Source organism: Ranitomeya imitator, chromosome 1 (assembly GCF_032444005.1).
Source record: "Ranitomeya imitator isolate aRanImi1 chromosome 1, aRanImi1.pri, whole genome shotgun sequence".
Taxonomy (NCBI): domain Eukaryota; kingdom Metazoa; phylum Chordata; class Amphibia; order Anura; family Dendrobatidae; genus Ranitomeya; species Ranitomeya imitator.
Window position 1 is genome coordinate 108003477 of NC_091282.1, and position 20752 is coordinate 108024228.

The window sequence follows — 20752 nt, forward strand, 5'->3', positions numbered from 1 at the left end:
GTCCTCCATGGGTCCCTGTCCTCCATCGGTCCCTGTCCTCCATCGGTTCCTGTCGTCCATCGGTTCCTTTCTCCCCATTGTTTCAATCCCCCATTGTTTCTGTTCTCCGATTTCGGACAGTTCTGGTTTTTGAATACGGAACATCACAACCTGATGTTGTTGTTTGGAGCTCTATGATTTTTACAACTTCTAGTTCTCTATGGTTACAACTACATCCAGATCCATAGCACCTGTTAGCAACAGTTTTTCTACTTTTTTACAGATGCAAGTTTTTGGTTAATATTCAGCTTCCAACATTTGCTTCTAAGACTTCACTTTCGTGTTACGCCTATGTTGCATTTTCTTATAAATCCTGACGATAGAATAATTCCATCCCTGTCCTTTTATCGACTATTTTGAGTTGCTTCCTTTAATATCATTTGCTACTTTTTTTTCTACGTTTTTCCCGATTATAGCCGGTTGTGCATTAGTCATCTGTCGGTGGAGCATCGCTGAACTAGCCGGGGGAGGCTCACTAGGGGTTAATGATTACGTATTCTTAGGTGAATCGCTTTTAATGTGCATTGCAGGGTTTTGTGTGTGTGTGTTGTTGTCAGTCTTAAGAGGAGACTTCATTTGAGGGAGCTGGAGAAGGGACAAGCCTGGCAGCCGGCGGAGACAGGGAGCCACTTGATATGCATTGCCCGGAGCCTCATTTGCAATTCTGTTAGTGTGCATTTTGCTTTGCAAGGGGAAAAAAATCCGTGCTGCATTCATCGTGTTAACCTGAATATAGCAGCTGACATCTCTTTATTACAGCTGGAGGTGGAAGGACCCAAACTTGGAGAATCCCCCTCCCCCTGAGAGTGTTAGTCCATTCCTTTATAGTGGCTCATTTTGGCTCTCTGTCAGCGCTAGGATGCTGCCAGTGGATGTGTGTCATGGTCTCAATAGATGGTGGTAAAATAGAACAGTCATGAAAGCCCAGCGGGAACGGCTGCGAATCCCAGGTTTGACCTTGGAGTAAGTATCGTCTCTCTTTTAATATTTTGATGGTTTGTGCATGCCATTAGCCTTCGTACGACCAATAGCGGTCTAGGTTGTGTTTTTCCTGACAGCCTCGGAGCTCTGCAGCTTGACGTGTGCATGCTTTATATGTGCTGCAGTATTGTGGATGCAGCCCCCCCCTTCCTCCACGGCCGGGTCGGATCCCCGTAGACCACTATGTATCGGTGCCATGGCCGTATAATTGCAGTAGAATGGGTTTTTGTTTTTTTTTCAGTAGGCCGTGATGTCTATGTCTTATGTGTTGTGTGTATTCCTCTCTCCACCTTCGGTATCCCCTCCCCCTCCGTGTTTGTCCCAGCACTGCCTTTCAGACGAGGCCTGTGTGTCTCCTGAATGATGAGCAGCACTCCGCCGGATTAAAGCATAATTGTGGTGCCGTTCATGAAAATGTATTAGCCATAATCAATTTTTCATACGCCAAAGCCAGCGTTAATAATGTTTGTTTAATGGGAATATTATATGTCCTTGGCCTATCCGTGTCCTTGTCGGCTCCGGTCGTCAGACAGTGGATATGTTGTACTGTGCAGAATGGGACGTGACTTTACAATTCTGTATGTTGTGTTGTTCTGTTTTCTATGTGTGCATTCTGTATTTAGTGATCATGTCACCATTTAATCATGCACAAATTAATATTGCGACATAAGTATTCATTTTGTGTAATATACATGTCTATACTACTTGTGAATAGCGTTTTCGTGTGTATATTTATGTATCTGTGTACATTTCTTGGTCATAGAGCACATATATGTTTTTATGTTTGTTTGTACATAGAATTGTCTACTTTCATGTGAACTCATTTGCACACGACTTCTTGCAACTTTTAAGTGATCTCAATAATGTGTTCTGTACAATGTATGCAGCACTCCCATCAATATATAATTTTTATTAAATCTGTAGATGCATGTAATTTAGTGTGACTGTATTAATATTCTCACCTACTGCTGCTCTCTCCAGCGCTGCTCTGCTCCTCTTCTCAGTGACATCATCACTTTGCAGAAATTCTCATATCCCACCACACTCTGCTTGGCCTGAAAATGGATTTTACAGCGTAAGCGTCACTTTAAAAGAGACTTTCGGCTCCACATAGAGCATAGCGTGAGCCGGTTGGTCGCGATTGCCATGACGTCACTGAGAAGAGGAACAGAATGGTGCTGGACACCAGAGAGAGCAACGTAGCTGAGTATATTAATACACTCACACTACATTATTACCTGCATATATATACTCATTTCATAACAAAAAAAAAGATAGATGGGAGAGAGAGAAAAAAATATCTAAATCTACCGTATATACTCCAGTATAAGCCGACCCGAGTCGGGTAAATGTTAAAAATAAAAATAGATACCAATAAAAGTAAAATTAATTGAGGCATCAATAGGTTAAGTGTTTTTGAATATCCATATTGAATCAAGAGCCCCATACAGTTCATTATGGCCCATAAGATGCTCCATATACAAATATGCCCCATATAATGCTCCATGCAGTTCTTTATGGCCCTATAAGATGCCCCATATAATGCTACATTAAGTTCTTTATGGCCCCATAGATGCCCCATATAATGCTCCATGCAGTTCTATATGGCCCCATAGATGCCCCATATAATACTCCATGCAGTTATGGCCCCATAGATGCCCCATATAATGCTCCATGCAGTTATAGCCCCATAGATGCCCCATATAATGCTCCATGCAGTTATGGCCCCATAGATGCCCCATATAATGCTCCATGCAGTTATGGCCCCATTGATGCCCCATATAATACTCCATGCAGTTATGGCCCCATAGATGATCCATATAATGCTCCATGCAGTTATGGCCCCATATAATGCTCCATGCAGTTATGGTCCCATATAATGCTCCATGCAGTTATGGTCCCATAGATGCCCCATAGACGCTCCATGCAGTTCTTGCCATGCATTGTGCCACATGTAATGCTGCTGCTGCACTAAAAAAAAATGACATACTCACCTGTCGTCGCTGCTCCTCAGCGTCCCGTCTCTCTGCAGTGACTGTTCAGGCAGAGGGCGGCGCGCACACTAATACGTCATCGCGAGCTCTGACCTGAACAGTCACAGCAAGAGGACGGGAAGACGAGGCGGCGGTGGAACGCGGAAAGGTGAATATGACATACTTACCTGCTCCTAGCGCTCCTGACACGGTCCCAACATGTCCCACGGTCTTCGGGAGCAGCAGCTTCTACCTGTAGTGAGTGGTCACATGGTACTGCTCATTACAGTAATGAATATGCGGCTCCACCCCTATGGGAGTGGAGTCCATATTCATTACTTTAATGAGCGGTACCAGTGACCGCTGAACAGGGGAAGAAACTGCAGGCGCCCGAAGACCGTGGGACATGCAGGGACCATACCAGGAGCGCCGGGAGCAGGTAAGTATTTGTCAGGCGTCACGCCCCCTCACCCGCCGACCCCCCCGCCTTCCATGACTCGGGTATAAGCCGAGAGGGGCACTTCCAGCCCATTTTTTTGGCTGAAAATCTCTGCTTATACTTGAGTATATACGGTATGTAATATGGATTTTACTCACAGATTTCTAAACTGAAATGTGCAGTTTCTAAATCTAAAATCCGTGCATATGTCTGGCACTTATTCAAGTATTTTTTTTATGTTCGTTTTTTAGTTGCGGAAAGGTAATAAAAAAACCTAATAAAACAAAGTCAGTGCTTGAACCTGTTGACTTGGGCTAAGTTCTCACAATGATTTTTTGGTAAGATTATGACACTGCCCATATTTGCTGCACAAAACAACGCAGCGTCTTATAGTTCCTGACAAATGGATGAGAGTTATAGAAATCTCATGCCCACTGTTTTTTATTTTTTCATACACAGCGTGAGTTGAGTTTTTGACATCCGCAACATGTCGATTTCTCTTGCGGTAAATGTGATTTAGAATTTTCCCCGTAGACTTGAATGAGATGAGGAAATTCGCTGGTAAAAAAACACACACTAAAAAGCACTAAAAGCATATGTAGTGTGCACATGCTGTATCGATAAAGTTTTAACATATACCAGGAAGTATCAAAAACAAAGCAATAATGTTGAGCGAATATACTCGTTACTCGAGATTTCCCAAGCACGCTTGGGTGACCTCTGAGTATTTTTTAGTGCTCGGAGATTTAGTTTTCATCGCCTCAGCTGAATGATTTTTAGCCAGCATAAGTATGGTACATGTGGGGTTGCCTGGTTACTAGGGAATCCCCACAAGTAATCAAGCTAGCTAGTAGCTGTATATCATTCAGCTGCGGCGAAAAAAATTAAATCTCCGAGCAGTTACAAATACTCGGAGGACACCTGAGCGTGCTCGGGAAATCTCGTGTAACGAGTACATTCGCTCATCACTACAAAGCAACTTTATTTAAAGCAGGACACACCAAAAAGAAACAAAGGCTAGAGATGAAAAATCACAAGAAAAATGCAATAAAAAACTGCAAATAACATAATTTAGATAATTGATTCAGAAAATCTGTGACATGCAAAATGCACCAAAAATTGATCATGGAAACGTAGCCTTAGGATCCACATTTGAAAGGCATAAGTAAAATCCACACCATAAAGAAATTTGCAAACAAGGGAAAAAATGAATGCACTTTGCTGGTACTCTAAAATACTGTGGATTTTGTGTGCAATATCTGCACCAAGGACCAACGTTTGAGCCTGGCCTAAAGAGGCTCACCAGGATAAAAATGGTTGAATCAGATGGAAATGGGAAATATAATTGATTTAAGAATTAAATAAATAAATCTAATCTAGTTTTCTTACCTCCAGAGCCCCACTTACTCCTGTAGTCTATCCCTGCCACCGCTCTTCTGGCCACATGCGGGCACAGAACAACATCTCTTGTCACCTCGGAACACAACAGAGGTTGGCTGACTGGGAGTGACTAATAAGGGGACTTGTCAACCATCTTCCTTCACGTGGACCCCCGCCAACATGAAAATCGATGCCCTGTGTTGGCAGGTGATCAGTGGAGCGGCAGTATGGATCCTGACCAAAGCAGCTATGGGGAACCCGGACCCCAAAGTTAATAAACCTAGAATGTTATATATTGACCTTCACCTTTTTCCAGCTGATTAACCAGATCTCTTTTTTTCCATCTGGATAAGCCATTTTTATTGCACAGAAACAGAATTTCCCATCGTGTTTGCCATCAATAGATGAGCTAACTGCTTATCAATGCTAACATGAAAAGTAATTTAGTACAAGTTGCAGGACGGTGCGGGCCGAGCAGTGTAGTAAGTGCAAGTGCAAAACTCCTATCTGCATATGTTATTGATCACCTTATCTTGTGTGAGACCATATGTTATGTATAAGATCATAAAAGAACGTATTGACCATCACTACTTATTTATAGAAAGTAGAGCACAAAATTCTGATTCTAAATTTCAAAACTTATCTAATATTATAAATGTTCTGGTTACACCTGATTTATATATCCATATTAAAGGTGTGGTCCACTACTCTGAGAACCCATTCTGAATTCCTGTGTTTCTCCCCCAGTAAAATAATAACACTTATACTCCCCTCCGGTGCTAGCCCTATTTCTATGCCAGCCATGTTGGCACTGGCACTCCCGGGAATTGCATGACATTATGTCACGCAATCTCTGCAGCCTATCAGCGCTGGCTTCATTCAACTTTCGTACGGACATAATTGACATTTGGAGAAAGTGGAAGCTTTGTTTGCTCTCACTTGATCTAGCTGTCTTGATTTGTCTGAAGACGTGAGTGAAGCCAGCTCTGATCGGCCACAAGGGAGAGCCAGTGCAGAATCCGCTGGAACGCCCCAAGCATCGGAGGTGAGTATAAGGTGGTGTTATTTTACTTGGGGTGGAGAACATAGGGATTCAAAGGGGTTATCAAGTAGTTGACAGCCCCTTTAAGTCTCCAAACTATAGCAATCTAGAACCTATGAGTGCGCAAGGCCTTTTACTGTATTTCCATATACCTCAGAGCTCATGCTGAACCACTTTTTTTTCCCATCAGATTCAATAGGGGTTTAGGGTGCCATCTCGCCCTGCTCGGTAAAACCGGACTGTACCCAGCCGACCACAGTATGGCAGCATACAGAGTCCTTGTGCCTCTGTAGTATGCGGCCTAAATTAACTTTGTCTGACAATGAAATATTTTCACTTCCCATTGGCCAAATTAGTGACTGTTTCATTTGGTATGAACATGTTTAGGTTTCCGTGTAACTTTTTGTTTTATTATTTTATTTTATTTTTTTAATTAAAACCTGTTTAGGCGAAGGTTACACATTGATATACCTTGTATCATGATGGCTCTAATTTTAACTATTGCTGTCTCTAGGCATTTGCTAGTCACGTTGACTTATTACAGAATATTGCATAACTTTATGCAACTTTCTTTTTACATACTTTGGGGCCAAGTCATACATCAAGTTTGTATGTGAAATCTGGAGTAACACTGGTCGAGAAAAATAATACACATAATTTTTACGCGCTCAAGAATGTTGTAACTTTTGGCAACTTTTCACCACTTTTGCCAATTTTGTGAATTTTTTTATAAATTTGGCGTCAATCGCCTTTATATTCACACAGAAATACAAAACTTCAATCTTTATAAATTGGGTCCTAATATTTTTTTCATAAACTTACAAGCTATGCCCTCCTTTTTTTCTTACACTTTCTAGATGTCCGACAAAATGTTTTGGAGTTACTTGATAAATACCCAACATTTTTTAGTGCAATTGTTCTGATAATTATGCCCCATTGAGCAGCATGTACACAAGCAAAGTATTGTGAAAACGTCATGGTTGCTAAGTGCAACTATCATGCTGCAAGAAGTTTGTGTGTGACCCAGCCTTAATCTTCATGTCATGTAAGTTTATTGTCTGAACAATGTAAAGTTACTACTCTATTCCATCGTGACTCCCACCCTTTCCTGTAGATTTGTGTCAATGTCTCACTTCTGATCGCATGGTATGAAACTGGCGCAATAGTCATGATAGTTGCTGCCCAACGTACCATGCGGAGTCTCTACGTGCCACCACTCTGGCCTGTGCACATCTTGACATTTGTCTTGTCTGCTTTATCACCTATTTGCTCACAGCATTTCATTTTCTGTGTCAAGTTATGTCATATATTTATCAATTGTGGTGTTTGGGAGTTAAAGGATGTAAGACTGAACTATGTCTTGGCATTGGAGAACAATTGCCACGTGCCGTCTGATCCTGCAGCCACGCTCCCTTTTGTCTGCCCCCTACTTTCGGTAGATCAGCCACATGTAGTTTTCTGATGGAAGACCACGTTATTGGGTCTGACTTTGGGTTTATTTGTAGTCTGTTACCATGGACACACACAAGTCTGCATAGGAGCTGTCGGCACAGGGCTGTAGCATGTAGTTACACCATACATTTAAACATAACCTTCAAAGCAAAAAATGAAATGGTCCCTACTTCATAGGAACTGTCCCAAACAGTTTCAAAGGAAACTAGCAACAAATATATGATTGAAAATGCTAGGTTTTTATAGACAATAGCTGCTCTTCAAAGGGGTTATCTGGTTCTTTTTATATTGTCCTTATAGGGCCGTGCACTAATCGGCAGGTAGTTAGCTACCTACATGCCCTACAACAATCCCTCCGACTCAGAATGGTCACAGATTGCTCCTGCTGCCAGTTCTGCTGCTTCCTGTGGCATCACGTTGGCAGGGCAGTTCATTCTCTTCTGTTGATGGGGTTTCACTGCTGACATCATGCTGATTGACAGCCAACTCCCATCTGCCACTACCTGTCTAGAAGTGCTTAGCCCCATATTAAAAATATATATTAAAAAAGTCCCATATAACCCCTACATGTGTGTATACTTGGTCTTCTCTTTGTTCCTGACATCTACCTTTTCTTCTGGTCTTTTGATTAAAACTATTTGTGTTGTATGAATATAGTTCTTATGTAGACCCGTGTGTGTCCATGGTTGCAACCAAAAAACTATCATAGGTATAGTCTGATCCAGGAGTCCTGTTTTCCCTCTGCTTCTTACTAACCTTCAGCCTATAGAAGAGGGCTCAAGTGCAAGGGTGCTACAAATGACTGCGGAATCTGACTAACCATTAGAGTTTTTAGATTGTAGCTATCAGGGAAACCGTTTCCAAACAGTGGGGTAATTATAATCATGTACATACCCACTAAGGCTGTCAGTAGGATAAACCCTACTAAGCCATCTGTTTGGGCATGTAGGTAATGGGAAAAAGAATAAAATGGTATCTTTCTAATCTGAAATCGAATGTCTTATTCCGGAGGAATCCATGGATCTCCCTGAGAATCTACGTCAACACAGCTCTACAGCAGAACTGCCAGCACTGAGAGGAAAAGTGCTGCTGCAAATGTGTGTAATGAGACAAAGTTAAATTCTGCTGTGCTGTTAGCTCTGCTGTACTTTGATAGCTCTGTTGTTGTTAGCTCTGCTGTACTGTTAGCTCTGATTTCACTGCAGAGCTGTGTGTGATTGAGAGCAAAGAATCCATCAATACATTGCTTACACTTGTAACGCCTCCTTTCATTTAAAATAATCTGCTTCTTGGGGAGACTTATGTCCGGTCAATAGATCTTAACAACTCATTTAAGTATAAGAAAAACGCAATTTCTAAGGAATAAGACATTGGATTAAAGATATCAAGGTGTCATTTTATTCAGCTTCTTGTGACCTACATGCCCATATAGATGGCTTAGGAGGGTCAATCCTACTGACAGATTCCCTTTAAAGTCTAACTAGTCTTACTATTGGGACCAATAAATTCTGAAGCTTGGCTTTTCTGGTATGCTTGCCTTTTGTTGCCTGCCTCTTGTAAAATGCGTCATTGTAATGTGATCATATTTTGCTCGCTCCATTTGCTTATGATTGCTTTGCTCACTGCTAGTGACATTTTGACTTTGCAGTCTCACCCCAAGAAGTTTGAGTCCAACCCCAACAAGCCCATGCAGTCCTTGTAGTCCATTGTATGCTTTCCATTTCTGGAGGTAAGGACACTTCAGTTATGTTTCTGTATGTCACCAATAATATTTTAGACTGTATCTCGGTGTTCTGTAGCGTTTTATTATTTTTTTTTTCAATAAAGTTGGTATATAGTTTTGATTAGTGATGAACGCGATGACTAGTCTAGGAGGAACATCTCCACTGGCTTCTCTCCGCCTACTCAAGTAGACTGAGAGGCCTCTGACTATACACCCAAAGAAAGAGACTAGTCATTATAGCTCAGCAGGCAGGGAGAATCCAGTGGTGACATTCTTCTTGGACTAATCGCCTTGTCTCTGGCTTTTTATATGTTTCTAATAGAGTAGCTATTTTCTGATTCATGCTGTTCGTGATTCGGGTAGCATCAAGCTTCTAACAAGTTCCCTTAAAAATGATGTCCCAGAACCTTGCTACTGACACCCATGGTGTCCGCTTTGGTCACATGTATTTCTTAATCAGAAACCTCATAATCTTTGAGTAGTTTTTTATGACGCATCAATTAATTACGGTAATAGTGGCGATTGTCCTCCTTGGGCTAAAAATATGGAACATCAGATTTAGCAGATAAGTCATTTTAACCAACACCATGTATCCTTAAAGTAGATCCTGTATTTGTCTATGGGGGATGGATGCCAGGATAAGTCCGTCTAGCTGATTCAGTTTAACGTACACCGTTTTCCAAATTATTATGCAAATTGGATTTAAGTGTCATAAAGATTTATTTATTTTGTTTTTCAAATAAACTCGTGGATGGTATTGTGTCTCCGGGCTCAGTGGATCACTGAAATCAATCTTAAACACATGTGATAATTAGTTTTCCAAGTGATTCTAATTAAAGGAAAACTACTTAAAAATGATGTTCCACATTATTAAGCAGGCCACAGTTTTCAAGTAACATGGGAAAGAAAAAGGATCTCTCTGCTGCCGAAAAGTATCAAATAGTGCAATGCCTTGGTCAAGGGATGAAAACATTAGACATTTCCTGAAAACTTAAGCGTGATCATTGTACTGTTAAGAGATTTGTGGCTGATTCTGAGCATAGACGTGTTTTCGTGCTGATAAAGGCAGAATGAGGAAGGTTTCTGCCAGGCAAGTTCATCGGATTAAAAGAGTAGCTGCTAAAAAGCCATTATAAACCAGCAAACAGATATTTGAAGCTGCTGGTGCCTCTGGAGTCCCTCGAATCTTAACTCCTTTACCCCCAAGGGTGGTTTGCACGTTAATGACCGGGCCAATTTTTACAATTTTGACCACTGTCCCTTTATGAGGTTATAACCCTGGAATTCTTCAATGCATCTTGATGATTCTGACATTTTCTGGTGACATATAGTACTTCACGATAGTGGTAAAATGAGATTACCTGCGTTTTACTTGTGAAAAAAATGGAAATTTGGAGAAAATTTCGCAATTTTCCAACTTTGAATTTTTATGCCCTTAAATCACAGAGATATGTCACACAAAATACTTAATAAGTAACATTTCCCACATGTCTACTTTACATCAGCACAATTTTGGAACCAACATTTTTTTTTGTTAGGGAGTTATAAGGGTTAAAAGTTGACCAGCAATTTCTCATTTTTACAACACCATTTTGTTTTTAGGGACCACATCACATTTGAAGTCACTTTGAAGGGTCTATATGATAGAAAATACCCAAGTGTGACACCATTCTAAAAACTGCACATCTCAAGGTGCTCAAAACCACATTCAAGAAGTTTATTAATCCTTCAGGTGTTTCACAGGAATTTTTGGAATGTTTAAAAAAAAATGACATTTCACTTTTTTTCACAAAAAATTTACTTAAGCTCCAATTTGTTTTGTTTTACCAAGGGTAACAGGAGAAATTGGACCCGAAAAGTTGTTGTCCAATTTGTGCTGAGTACGCTGATACCCCATATGTGGGGGTAAACCACTGTTTGGGCGCGTGGCAGAACTCGGAAGGGAAGGAGCGCCATTTGACTTTTCAATGCAAAATTTACTGGAATTGAGATCTGACGCCATGTCGTGTTTGGAGAGCCACTGATGTGCCAAAACATTGAAACTCCCCTCAAGTGACACCATTTTGGAAAGAAGACCCCCTAAGGAACTTATCTAGATGTGTTGTGAAAACTTTGAACCTCCAAGTGTTTCACTACAGTTTATAATGCAGAGCAGTGAAAATATAGTATTTTTTTTCCACAAAAAATTATTTTTTAGCCCCCAGTTTTGTATTTTCCAAGGGTAACAGGAGAAATTGGACCCCAAAAGTTGTTGTCCAATTTGTACTGAGTACGCTGATATCCCATATGTGGGGGGGATCCACCGTTTGGGCGCATGGCAGAGCTCAGAAGGGAAGGCGCACTGTTTGAAATGCAGACTTAGGCTACTTTCACCCCAGCATCGGAATCTCCCCGTCGCAATGCGTCGGGGAGAGATTCCGACGCTAGCGTTTAGCGCATTGCACAATGGAGGCGGCGGATGCATTTCTCCGGCGCATCCGCTGCCCCATTGTAAAGTGTGGGGAGGTGGGGGCGGAGTTCCGGCCGCGCATGCACGGTCGGAAAAAGCGGTCCGTCAGGAGCAAAAAACGTTACATGTAGCGTTTTTTGCTCCCGACGGTCCGCAAAAGCACGACGCATCCGTCGCTCGACGGATTCGACGTGTGGCAATCCATCGCAAATGCGTCGTCAATACAAGTCTATGGGGAAAAAACGCATCCTGCAAGCACTTTTGCAGGATGCGTTTTTTCTGCAAAACGACGCATTGTGACGGATTGCAGAAAACGCTAGTGTGAAAGTAGCCTTAGATGGAATGGTCTGCACGCGTCAAGTTGCATTTGCAGAGCCCGTGATGAAAATAAATTCTTTTTTTTTCCACAAAAATTATTTTTTAGCCCCCAGTTTTGTATTTTCCCAAGGGTAACAGGAGAAATTGGACCCCAAAAGTTGTTGTACAATTTGTCCTGAGTACACTGATACCCCATATGTGGAGGGGAACCACTGTTTGGGCGCATGGGAGAACTCGGAAGGGAAGGAGCGCCATTTGAAATGCAGACTTAGATGGATTGGTCTGCAGGCGTCGCGTAGCATTTGCAGAGCCCCTAATGTACCTAACAGTAGAAACCCCCCACAAGTGACCCCATATTGGAAACTAGACCCCTCAAGGAACTTATCTAGATGTGTTGTGAGAACTTTGAACCCCCAAGTGTTTCACTACAGTTTATAACACAGAGCCGTAAAAATAAAACATCTTTTTTTTTCCACAAAAATTACTTTTTAGCCCCCGGTTTTGTATTTTCCCAAGTGTAACAGGAGAAATTGGACCCCAAAAGTTGGGGTCCAATTTGTTCTGAGTACGCTGATACCCCATATGTTGGGATAAACCCCTGTTTGGGCACACGGGAGAGCTCGGAAGGGAAGGAGCACTTTTTCAACGCAGAATTGGCTGGAATTGAGATTTGACGCCATGTCGCATTTGGAGAGCCCCTGATGTGCCTAAACAGTGGAAACCCCCAATTATAACTGAAACCCTAATCCAAACACACCCCTAACCCTAATCCCAACAGTAACCCTAACCACACCCCTAACCCTAATCCTAGCCGTAAGTGTAATCCAAACCCTAACTTTAGCCCCAACCCTAACCCTAATGGGAAAATGGAAATAAATTTTTTAAAATCGTATTATTTTTCCCTAACTAAGGGGGTGATGAAGGGGGGTTTGATTTACTTTTATGGCATTTTTTTTTGCTTATTTTTGTGATTGGCAGCCGTCACACACTAAAAGACGCATTTTATTGCAAAAAATAGTTTTTGTGTCTCCACATTTTGAGAGCTATAATTTTTCTATATTTTGTTTCACCTCATGTGAGGTCTTTTTTTTTTGCGGGACGAGTTGACGTTTTTATTGGTACCATTTTCGGGCACGTGACATTTTTTGATCGCTTTTTAGGCAGAATTAACAAAAAACAGCTATTCATGAATTTCTTTTGGGGGGGAAGCTTATACCGTCCCACATTTGGTAAAATTGATACAACAGTTTTATTCTTCGGGTCATCACGATTACATCGATACCTCATTTATATAATTTTTTTTATGTTTTGGTGCTTTTATACGATAAAAACTATTCTATATATAAAATAATTATTTTTGCATCGCTTTATTCTGAGGACTATAACTTTATTTTTTCTTTGATGACGCTGTATGGCGGCTCGTTTTTTGCGGGACAAGATGACGTTTTCAGCGGTACCATGGTTGTTTATATCCGTCTTTATTATCGCGTGTTATCCCACTTTTTGTTTGGCGGTATGATAATAAAGCGTTGTTTGACTCGTTTTTTTTTTTACGGTGATCACTGAAGGGGTTAGCTAGGATGACCGTTTTATAGGTCGGGTCATTACGGAAGCGGCGATACTAAATGTGTACTTTTATTTTTTTATTATTTAGATAAAGAAATGTATTTATTCGAACAATATTTTTTTTTCTTTATTTAGGATTTTTTTTTTTTTTTTTTACACATGTAAATATTTTTTTTTTACTTTGTCCCGGGGGGGGGGAGACACATGACTATATAGGGTCAGATCGTTGATCTGACACTTTGCTGTGCACTGTGTCAGATCAGCGATCTGGTAGGCACAGCGGAGAGGTTTCCCGGCGCCTGCTCTGAGCAGGGAGGAGGCGGTAAGAGACCCTTGGAGCAACGTGATCACATCGCATTGCTCCGAGGGTTTAAGGGAAACACGCAGGGAGCCCCCTCCCTGCGCGATGCTTCCCCATGCCGCCGGAATGCTGCGATCATGTTTGATCGCAGTGTGCCGGTGGTTAATGTGCCAGGAACGGTCCTTGACTGCTCCTGGCACATAGTGCCGGATGTCAGCTGCGATAGTCAGCTGACACCCGGCCCCGATCGGCCGCGCTCCCCCCATGACCGCGGCTGATGGATGATGACGTACTATCCCGTCGGTGGTCATACGGGCCCATACCACCTCGACGGGATAGTACGTCCGATGTCAGAAAAGGGTTATGGTGTAGGATCCTTCAAAGGCTTGCTGTGGTTCATAAACCCACTTTTCGGCCACCCCTAAACAGTGTTCACAAGCAGAAACGGTTGCAGTGGGCCCAGACATACATGAAGACTAATTTTCAAACAGTCTTGTTTCCTGGTGAGTGTCGAGCAACCCTGGATGGTCCAGATGGATGGAGTAGTGGATGGTTGGTTGATGGCCACCATATCTCAACAAGGCTGCGACGACAGCAAGGAGGTGGAGGAGTCATGTTTTGGACTGGAATCATGGGGAAGCAGCTGGTAGGGCCCTTTAAGGTTCCTGAAGGTGTAAAAATGACCTCTGCAAAGTATATAGAGTTTCTGACTGACAGCTTTCTAACATGGTATAAAAAGCAGAAACTTGCCTTCAGGAGCAAAATCATCTTCATGCTGCAAAGAATACCTCTGAGTCTTTTTTTTTGCTATGGGCATAAAAGGAGATAAACTCATGGTGTGGCCACCATCTTCCCCTGACCTCAACCCTATAGGGAACCTTTGGAGCGTCATCAAGCAAAAGATTTATGAGGGTGGGAGGCAGTTCACATCAAAACAGCAGCTCGGGGAGGCTATTCTGACTTCATGCAAAGAAATAAAAGCAGAAACTCTCCAAAAACTCACAAGTTCAATGGATGCAAGAATTGTGAAGGTGATATCAAAGAAGGGTTCCTATGTTAACATGTAACTTGGCCTGTTAGGATGTTTTGGAGTTAAATAGCTTTTTTTGTTCAGTGAATGTGACCTCCTAATGCTATAAAATGAACAAATGAGCATTTTCAGTTTTTTAAAACATCAAATGTATAGAAATTCTACTGTGCCTAATAATTTGGAACAGTACATTTTGAATTTTTATTGATTTTGGAGATTATATTGTTATCATTGGGAGGTTTCTTCAATAAAATTTGATGTATACTCTAACAAGTTATGACTTTCATTAGACTTACTGTCATTTGCACCAACCATTTAGGAAAATCCGAGAAAAATATAATTTACATAATAATTTGGAACATGGTTTATACATATATTTTAGGAGCTTTTTAGTGATAGAGTCTCAGACACACCATAAGGAGCTTTAGAAGTGTCTGCGTTCCCTGGACAAGTTCCTCTAGGACTTTGTGACTTTTTCATGTCTTATTTAAATGTGTTATATTAACGAAGTCCTCTGAGCCATTCCTCCATCATGTTGGTCATGCCTAGGTTGTTACATCATATGTGGACATCTCTTCCAGATAGCGTGTGTTCTCGTGTAGATCTGTAAGCAGATGGCTGGTGGTTTTCTGTCGAGTGATTCACTGAGATATAATTGGATATTTAGTTGTCCCCGGTTCTCTAACTTCAAATCATTGTTACAGGGATAAATACATTATGTTGCTTGTGACTCATCCTTGGTCTATAAAAGAGGCACACCACGTAAAAGCGCTGGTATGCTCATCTTTTGTGCTTCGTTTGATTTAATTAAAAATAAGTGACAATTGCTTCATCCATAAGGTTTTCTCTGAGTAATGAATGAGTAAACCTTTCTAGATGTGTGATGGTATTAAAAAGATCATATGGGAAAGTGCTCACTTTCCTGATCCTTTTAAATGCTTAAAATATCACATTTCATATTTCCAATTGTCTCCTGTAAAGAATGTGGAGCGGTAGAAGAAAAAGACATGGAGTATATTATTGATGATGTTACGTTTTACAGGTGCCTCCATCCTTAAACTAATGTCTGTGCGCGCCCGTCTGTGATTGTGTATATCTCCATTGTGTATCACTTCACTACCATCTGACAACAAAATGTTTCAGAATGCCACTCCAAACGAATGGATAGAGAGTTGCAACGGACTATACTATTTTGGAAATGTTTCACGTAACTGGGCGAGAAGACCCCTTTGATTGATGCTCTTCTTGTAGTATTGATAAATAGAGGAAAAAGCCTGTTTGTTGCACCATGCATTTCAGTTTTTTGGGGAGAACACCCGAATCACCTTCTATAATACTACCTAAGTGTATGAATTTCCAAGTGAGTATTAACGCTGAGATTTCCCCAATTGTGATGGTGGTTGAGTGTTACTCTGCTCCACTTTGGGGCAAGACAATACAGTTCAGCCTTGATATGGGCTCCTCCTCTCCACGTGACTTGCGGACTCTGAGTGATAGGCTAGTAATACATTGTACCATAGACTACAGACATTAGGTTAGGGAATACACAGTTACAGATAATGTAAAAGCTGTCACTGACTGCCAACAGATTCATCAACAGACATGTGGTCAAAACACCTTAAATAACTGCAAAAGACTTGCAGCAAGATTTGGTGGCAGCAGGCAGTGAGATATCAAATAAGGGGCACTGAAGGTCACCATGCCTGAACCTCAAGATATTCTTCAATACTGACCCAAAAGCACAAGGAAAGTTGAATTTAACATGCTTAAACCATATAAATAAGCCACAGGACATTGAAGTTTCTGTTCTGTGGAACTTTTTGGGCTTATATTGTAGATTAGCAGTAAGGGTACCGTCACACTATACGATTTACCAACGATCACGACCAGCGATACGACCTGGCCGTGATCGTTGGTAAGTCGTAGTGTGGTCGCTGGAGAGCTGTCACACAGACGGCTCTCCAGCGACCAACGATGCCGAAGTCCCCGGGTAACCAGGGTAAACATCGGGTTACTAAGTGCAGGACCGCGCTTAGTAACCCGATGTTTACCCTGGTTACCAGCGTAAATGTAAAAAAAAAAAACAGTACATACTTACATTCCGGTGTCTGTCCCTTGCCGTCTGCTTCCCGCACTCACTGACTGCCGGCCGTAAAGTGAAAGCACAGCACAGCGGTGACGTCACCGCTTTTTTTACATTTACGCTGGTAACCAGGGTAAACATCGGGTTACTAAGCGCGGCCCTGCGCTTAGTAACCCGATGTTTACCCTGGTTACAAGCGAACGCATCGCTAGATCGGTGTCACACACACCGATCCAGCGATGACAGCGGGAAATCCAGCGACGAAAGAATGTACCAAACGATCTGCTACGACGTACGATTCTCAGCAGGATCCCTGATCGCTGCTGCGTGTCAGACACAGCGATATCGTATGGATATCGCTGGAACGTCACGAATCGTACCGTCGTAGCGACAAAAGTGCCACTGTGTGACGGTACCCTAAGTCTAGAGGAGGAAGAATGACTCATACAATGAAAAGAACACTCTGCCTACAGTGATGCATGGCGGTCGTTCAGCAATGCCTACAATGAAGTATCGCAGAGGCTGGGTGATGCCTACAGTGAAGCATGGTGGTGGCTCAGTGATGCCTGTATTGAAGCATGGCAGTGGCTTAGCGATGCCTATAGTGGGATGTCATTGGACCTTCCAACAGGACAGAGGTGCCAAACATACCTCAGAGTCCACCAAAACATGGTTCCAGAAGAAGTCAAAGACAATTCTATAGTATCCGCCACAGTTGTGTGACTTAAACCCCTTAGAAAATCTTTGGTGGGCTTCAAAGAAGATGTTTGCAGAAAATAAACTTAAGAATATTAGTGCACTGACCCTTGCCAAGAGAAATAGGCTAAGATTCTCAGGAACGCTGTCAGATGCTGGTGTCTGGTAACACCTTATATTTGCACCACTATATACAGTATTATGTAGAAACTCTTGTCATGATGGGGTGAACAATATTGAGATTACAGTAGTCATTAGAAGTTGCATTTTGTTTAAAATGTAAAAAAAAAAATAATTATTGTTATATTAAGCTATTTATATTGTTTTGTTTGATTTGCTTTATTGTAAACATTAGAAATTTGAAAAATCTGCTAATAAACCAAATTGACAATGGGGTTTGTGCAATTTTCATTGCAACTGTACACACAAAATTTTGTTGACTGCTAGAAACGTTCGTGTGAAGGTCAATTGTCTCCAAATGCTCAGTTGTGATTTAAAAACAAACCCAATTATTATTTCTTTCCTCTTCTTTCCAGCAAACCAGTTCTGATACTATAGCAGTTACGCTCCCAGTCTTAGGCTAGCGGAGGTGGCACGTTATAGCCACAGCGGAAACATGCCTTATACTATATACAGGTCCTTCTCAAAAAATTAGCATATAGTGTTAAATTTCATTATTTACCATAATGTAATGATTACAATTAAACTTTCATATATTATAGATTCATTATCCACCAACTGAAATTTGTCAGGTCTTTTATTGTTTTAATACTGATGATTTTGGCATACAACTCCTGATAACCCAAAAAACCTGTCTCAATAAATTAGCATATTTCACCCATCCAATCAAATAAAAGTGTTTTTTAATAACAAACAAAAAAACCAACAAATAATAATGTTCAGTTATGCACTCAATACTTGGTCGGGAATCCTTTGGCAGAAATGACTGCTTCAATGCGGCGTGGCATGGAGGCAATCAGCCTGTGACACTGCTGAGATGTTATGGAGGCCCAGGATGCTTCAATAGCGGCCTTAAGCTCATCCAGAGTGTTGGGTCTTGCGTCTCTCAACTTTCTCTTCACAATATCCCACAGATTCTCTATGGGGTTCAGGTCAGGAGAATTGGCAGGCCAATTGAGCACAGTAATACCATGGTCAGTAAACCATTTACCAGTGGTTTTGGCACTGTGAGCAGGTGCCAGGTCGTGCTGAAAAATGAAATCTTCATCTCCATAAAGCATTTCAGCCGATGGAAGCATGAAGTGCTCCAAAATCTCCTGATAGCTAGCTGCATTGACCCTGCCCTTGATGAAACACAGTGGACCAACACCAGCAGCTGACATGGCACCCCACACCATCACTGACTGTGGGTACTTGACACTGGACTTCAGGCATTTTGGCATTTCCTTCTCCCCAGTCTTCCTCCAGACTCTGGCACCTTGATTTCCGAATGACATGCAAAATTTGCTTTCATCAGAAAAAAGTACTTGGGACCACTTAGCAACAGTCCAGTGCTGCTTCTCTGTAGCTCAAAAGTGGCTTTACCTGGGGAATGCGGCACCTGTAGCCCATTTCCTGCACACGCCTGTGCACGGTGGCTCTGGATGTTTCCACACCAGACTCAGTCCACTGCTTCCTCAGGTTCCCCAAGGTCTGGAATCGGTCCTTCTCCACAATCTTCCTCAGGGTCCGGTCTCCTCTTCTCGTTGTACAGCGTTTTCTGCCACATTGTTTCCTTCCAACAGACTTACCATTGAGGTGCCTTGATACAGCACTGTGGGAACAGCCTATTTGTTGAGAAATTTCTTTCTGGGTCTTACCCTCTTGCTTGAGGGTGTCAATGATGGCCTTCTTGACATCTGTCAGGTCGCTAGTCTTAAGGTACCGTCACACTAGACGATATCGCTAGCGATCCGTGACGTTGCAGCGTCCTCGCTAGCGATATCGTCCAGTGTGACAGGCAGCAGCGATCAGGCCCCTGCTGTGCTGTCGCTGGTCGGGGAAGAAAGTCCAGAACTTTATTTCGTCGCTGGACTCCCCGCAGACATCGCTGAATCGGCGTGTGTGACACCGATTCAGCGATGTCTTTACTGGTAACCAGGGTAAACATCGGGTTACTAAGCGCAGGGCCGCGCTTAGTAACCCGATGTTTACCCTGGTTACCATCCTAAAAGTAAAAAAAACAAACACCACATACTTACCTACCGCTGTCTGTCCTCCAGCGCTGTGCTCTGCACTCCTCCTGTACTGGCTGTGAGCATCGGTCAGCCGGAAAGCAGAGCGGTGACGTCACCGCTCTGCTTTCCGGCCGCTGTGCTCACACAGACAGTACAGGAGGAGTGCAGAGCACAGCGCTGGAGGACAGACAGCGGTAGGTAAGTATGTAGTGTTTGTTTTTTTTACTTTTAGGATGGTAACCAGGGTAAACATCGGGTTACTAAGCGCGGCCCTGCGCTTAGTTACCCGATGTTTACCCTGGTTACCGGCATTGTTGGTCGCTGGAGAGCGGTCTGTGTGACAGCTCTCCAGCGACCAAACAGCGACGCTGCAGCGATCCGGATCGTTGTCGGTATCGCTGCAGCGTCGCTAAGTGTGACGGTACCTTTACCCATGATGGGGGTTTTGAGTAATGAACCAGGCAGGGAGTTTATAAAAGCCTCAGGTATCTTTTGCATGTGTTTAGAGTTAATTAGTTGATTCAGAAGATTAGGGTAATAGGTCGTTTAGAGAACCTTTTCTTGATATGCTAATTTATTGAGACAGGTTTTTTGGGTTATCAGGAGTTGTATGCCAAAATCATCAGTATTAAAACAACAAAAGACCTGACAAATTTCAGTTGGTGGATAATGAATCTATAATATATGAAAGTTTAATTGTAATCATTACATTATGGTAAATAATGAAATTTAACACTATATGCTAATTTTTTGAGAAGGACCTGTACTATTCCCTTACTAATAAAAGGCCTTATGGGTACGTAGTTCCCAACCCTTCTATATCCGCTATGGACAAATAAAAGTATATTGCCTAACATCTTCATTAGTTGCAATAACTTCATGGATTCTCCTTTTAACAAGACATTAATGAGGCTAAACGATGCTTCTCCCCAAGTCACTGAGCTCTGTTAAGTTTAATGCCAGGAGATCATGTTATGTTAGACATAAGTAAACCTGGATTATGTCTTAATGAGGAAGACAGTCCTCTGTGCTCAGTATTCTGTGCCGAGTGAAATATTTAATAATCCGTTTAGTTAAAGAAATAATCTCTTTATAAAAGGAAA

General features: G+C 42.0%; 1 protein-coding gene across 4 annotated transcripts in view; it reads left to right on the forward strand.

Annotated features, from left to right (window-relative positions):
- Nucleotides 1–20752, forward strand: part of MAST4 (microtubule associated serine/threonine kinase family member 4) — a 716609-nt gene that overhangs the window by 481387 nt on the left and 214470 nt on the right. Inside the window, exons 1-2 of one of the 4 annotated variants that reach the window (XM_069749621.1) lie at nt 541–1002; nt 8955–9035. The exons of the other annotated variants lie outside the window; for them this stretch is intronic. Coding sequence (XP_069605722.1) covers nt 956–1002; nt 8955–9035 — 128 coding nt within the window. The 5' untranslated portion in view covers nt 541–955. Of the gene's footprint in view, nt 1–540; nt 1003–8954; nt 9036–20752 lie in introns of those variants that run through there. 4 annotated transcript variants of the gene reach the window in all.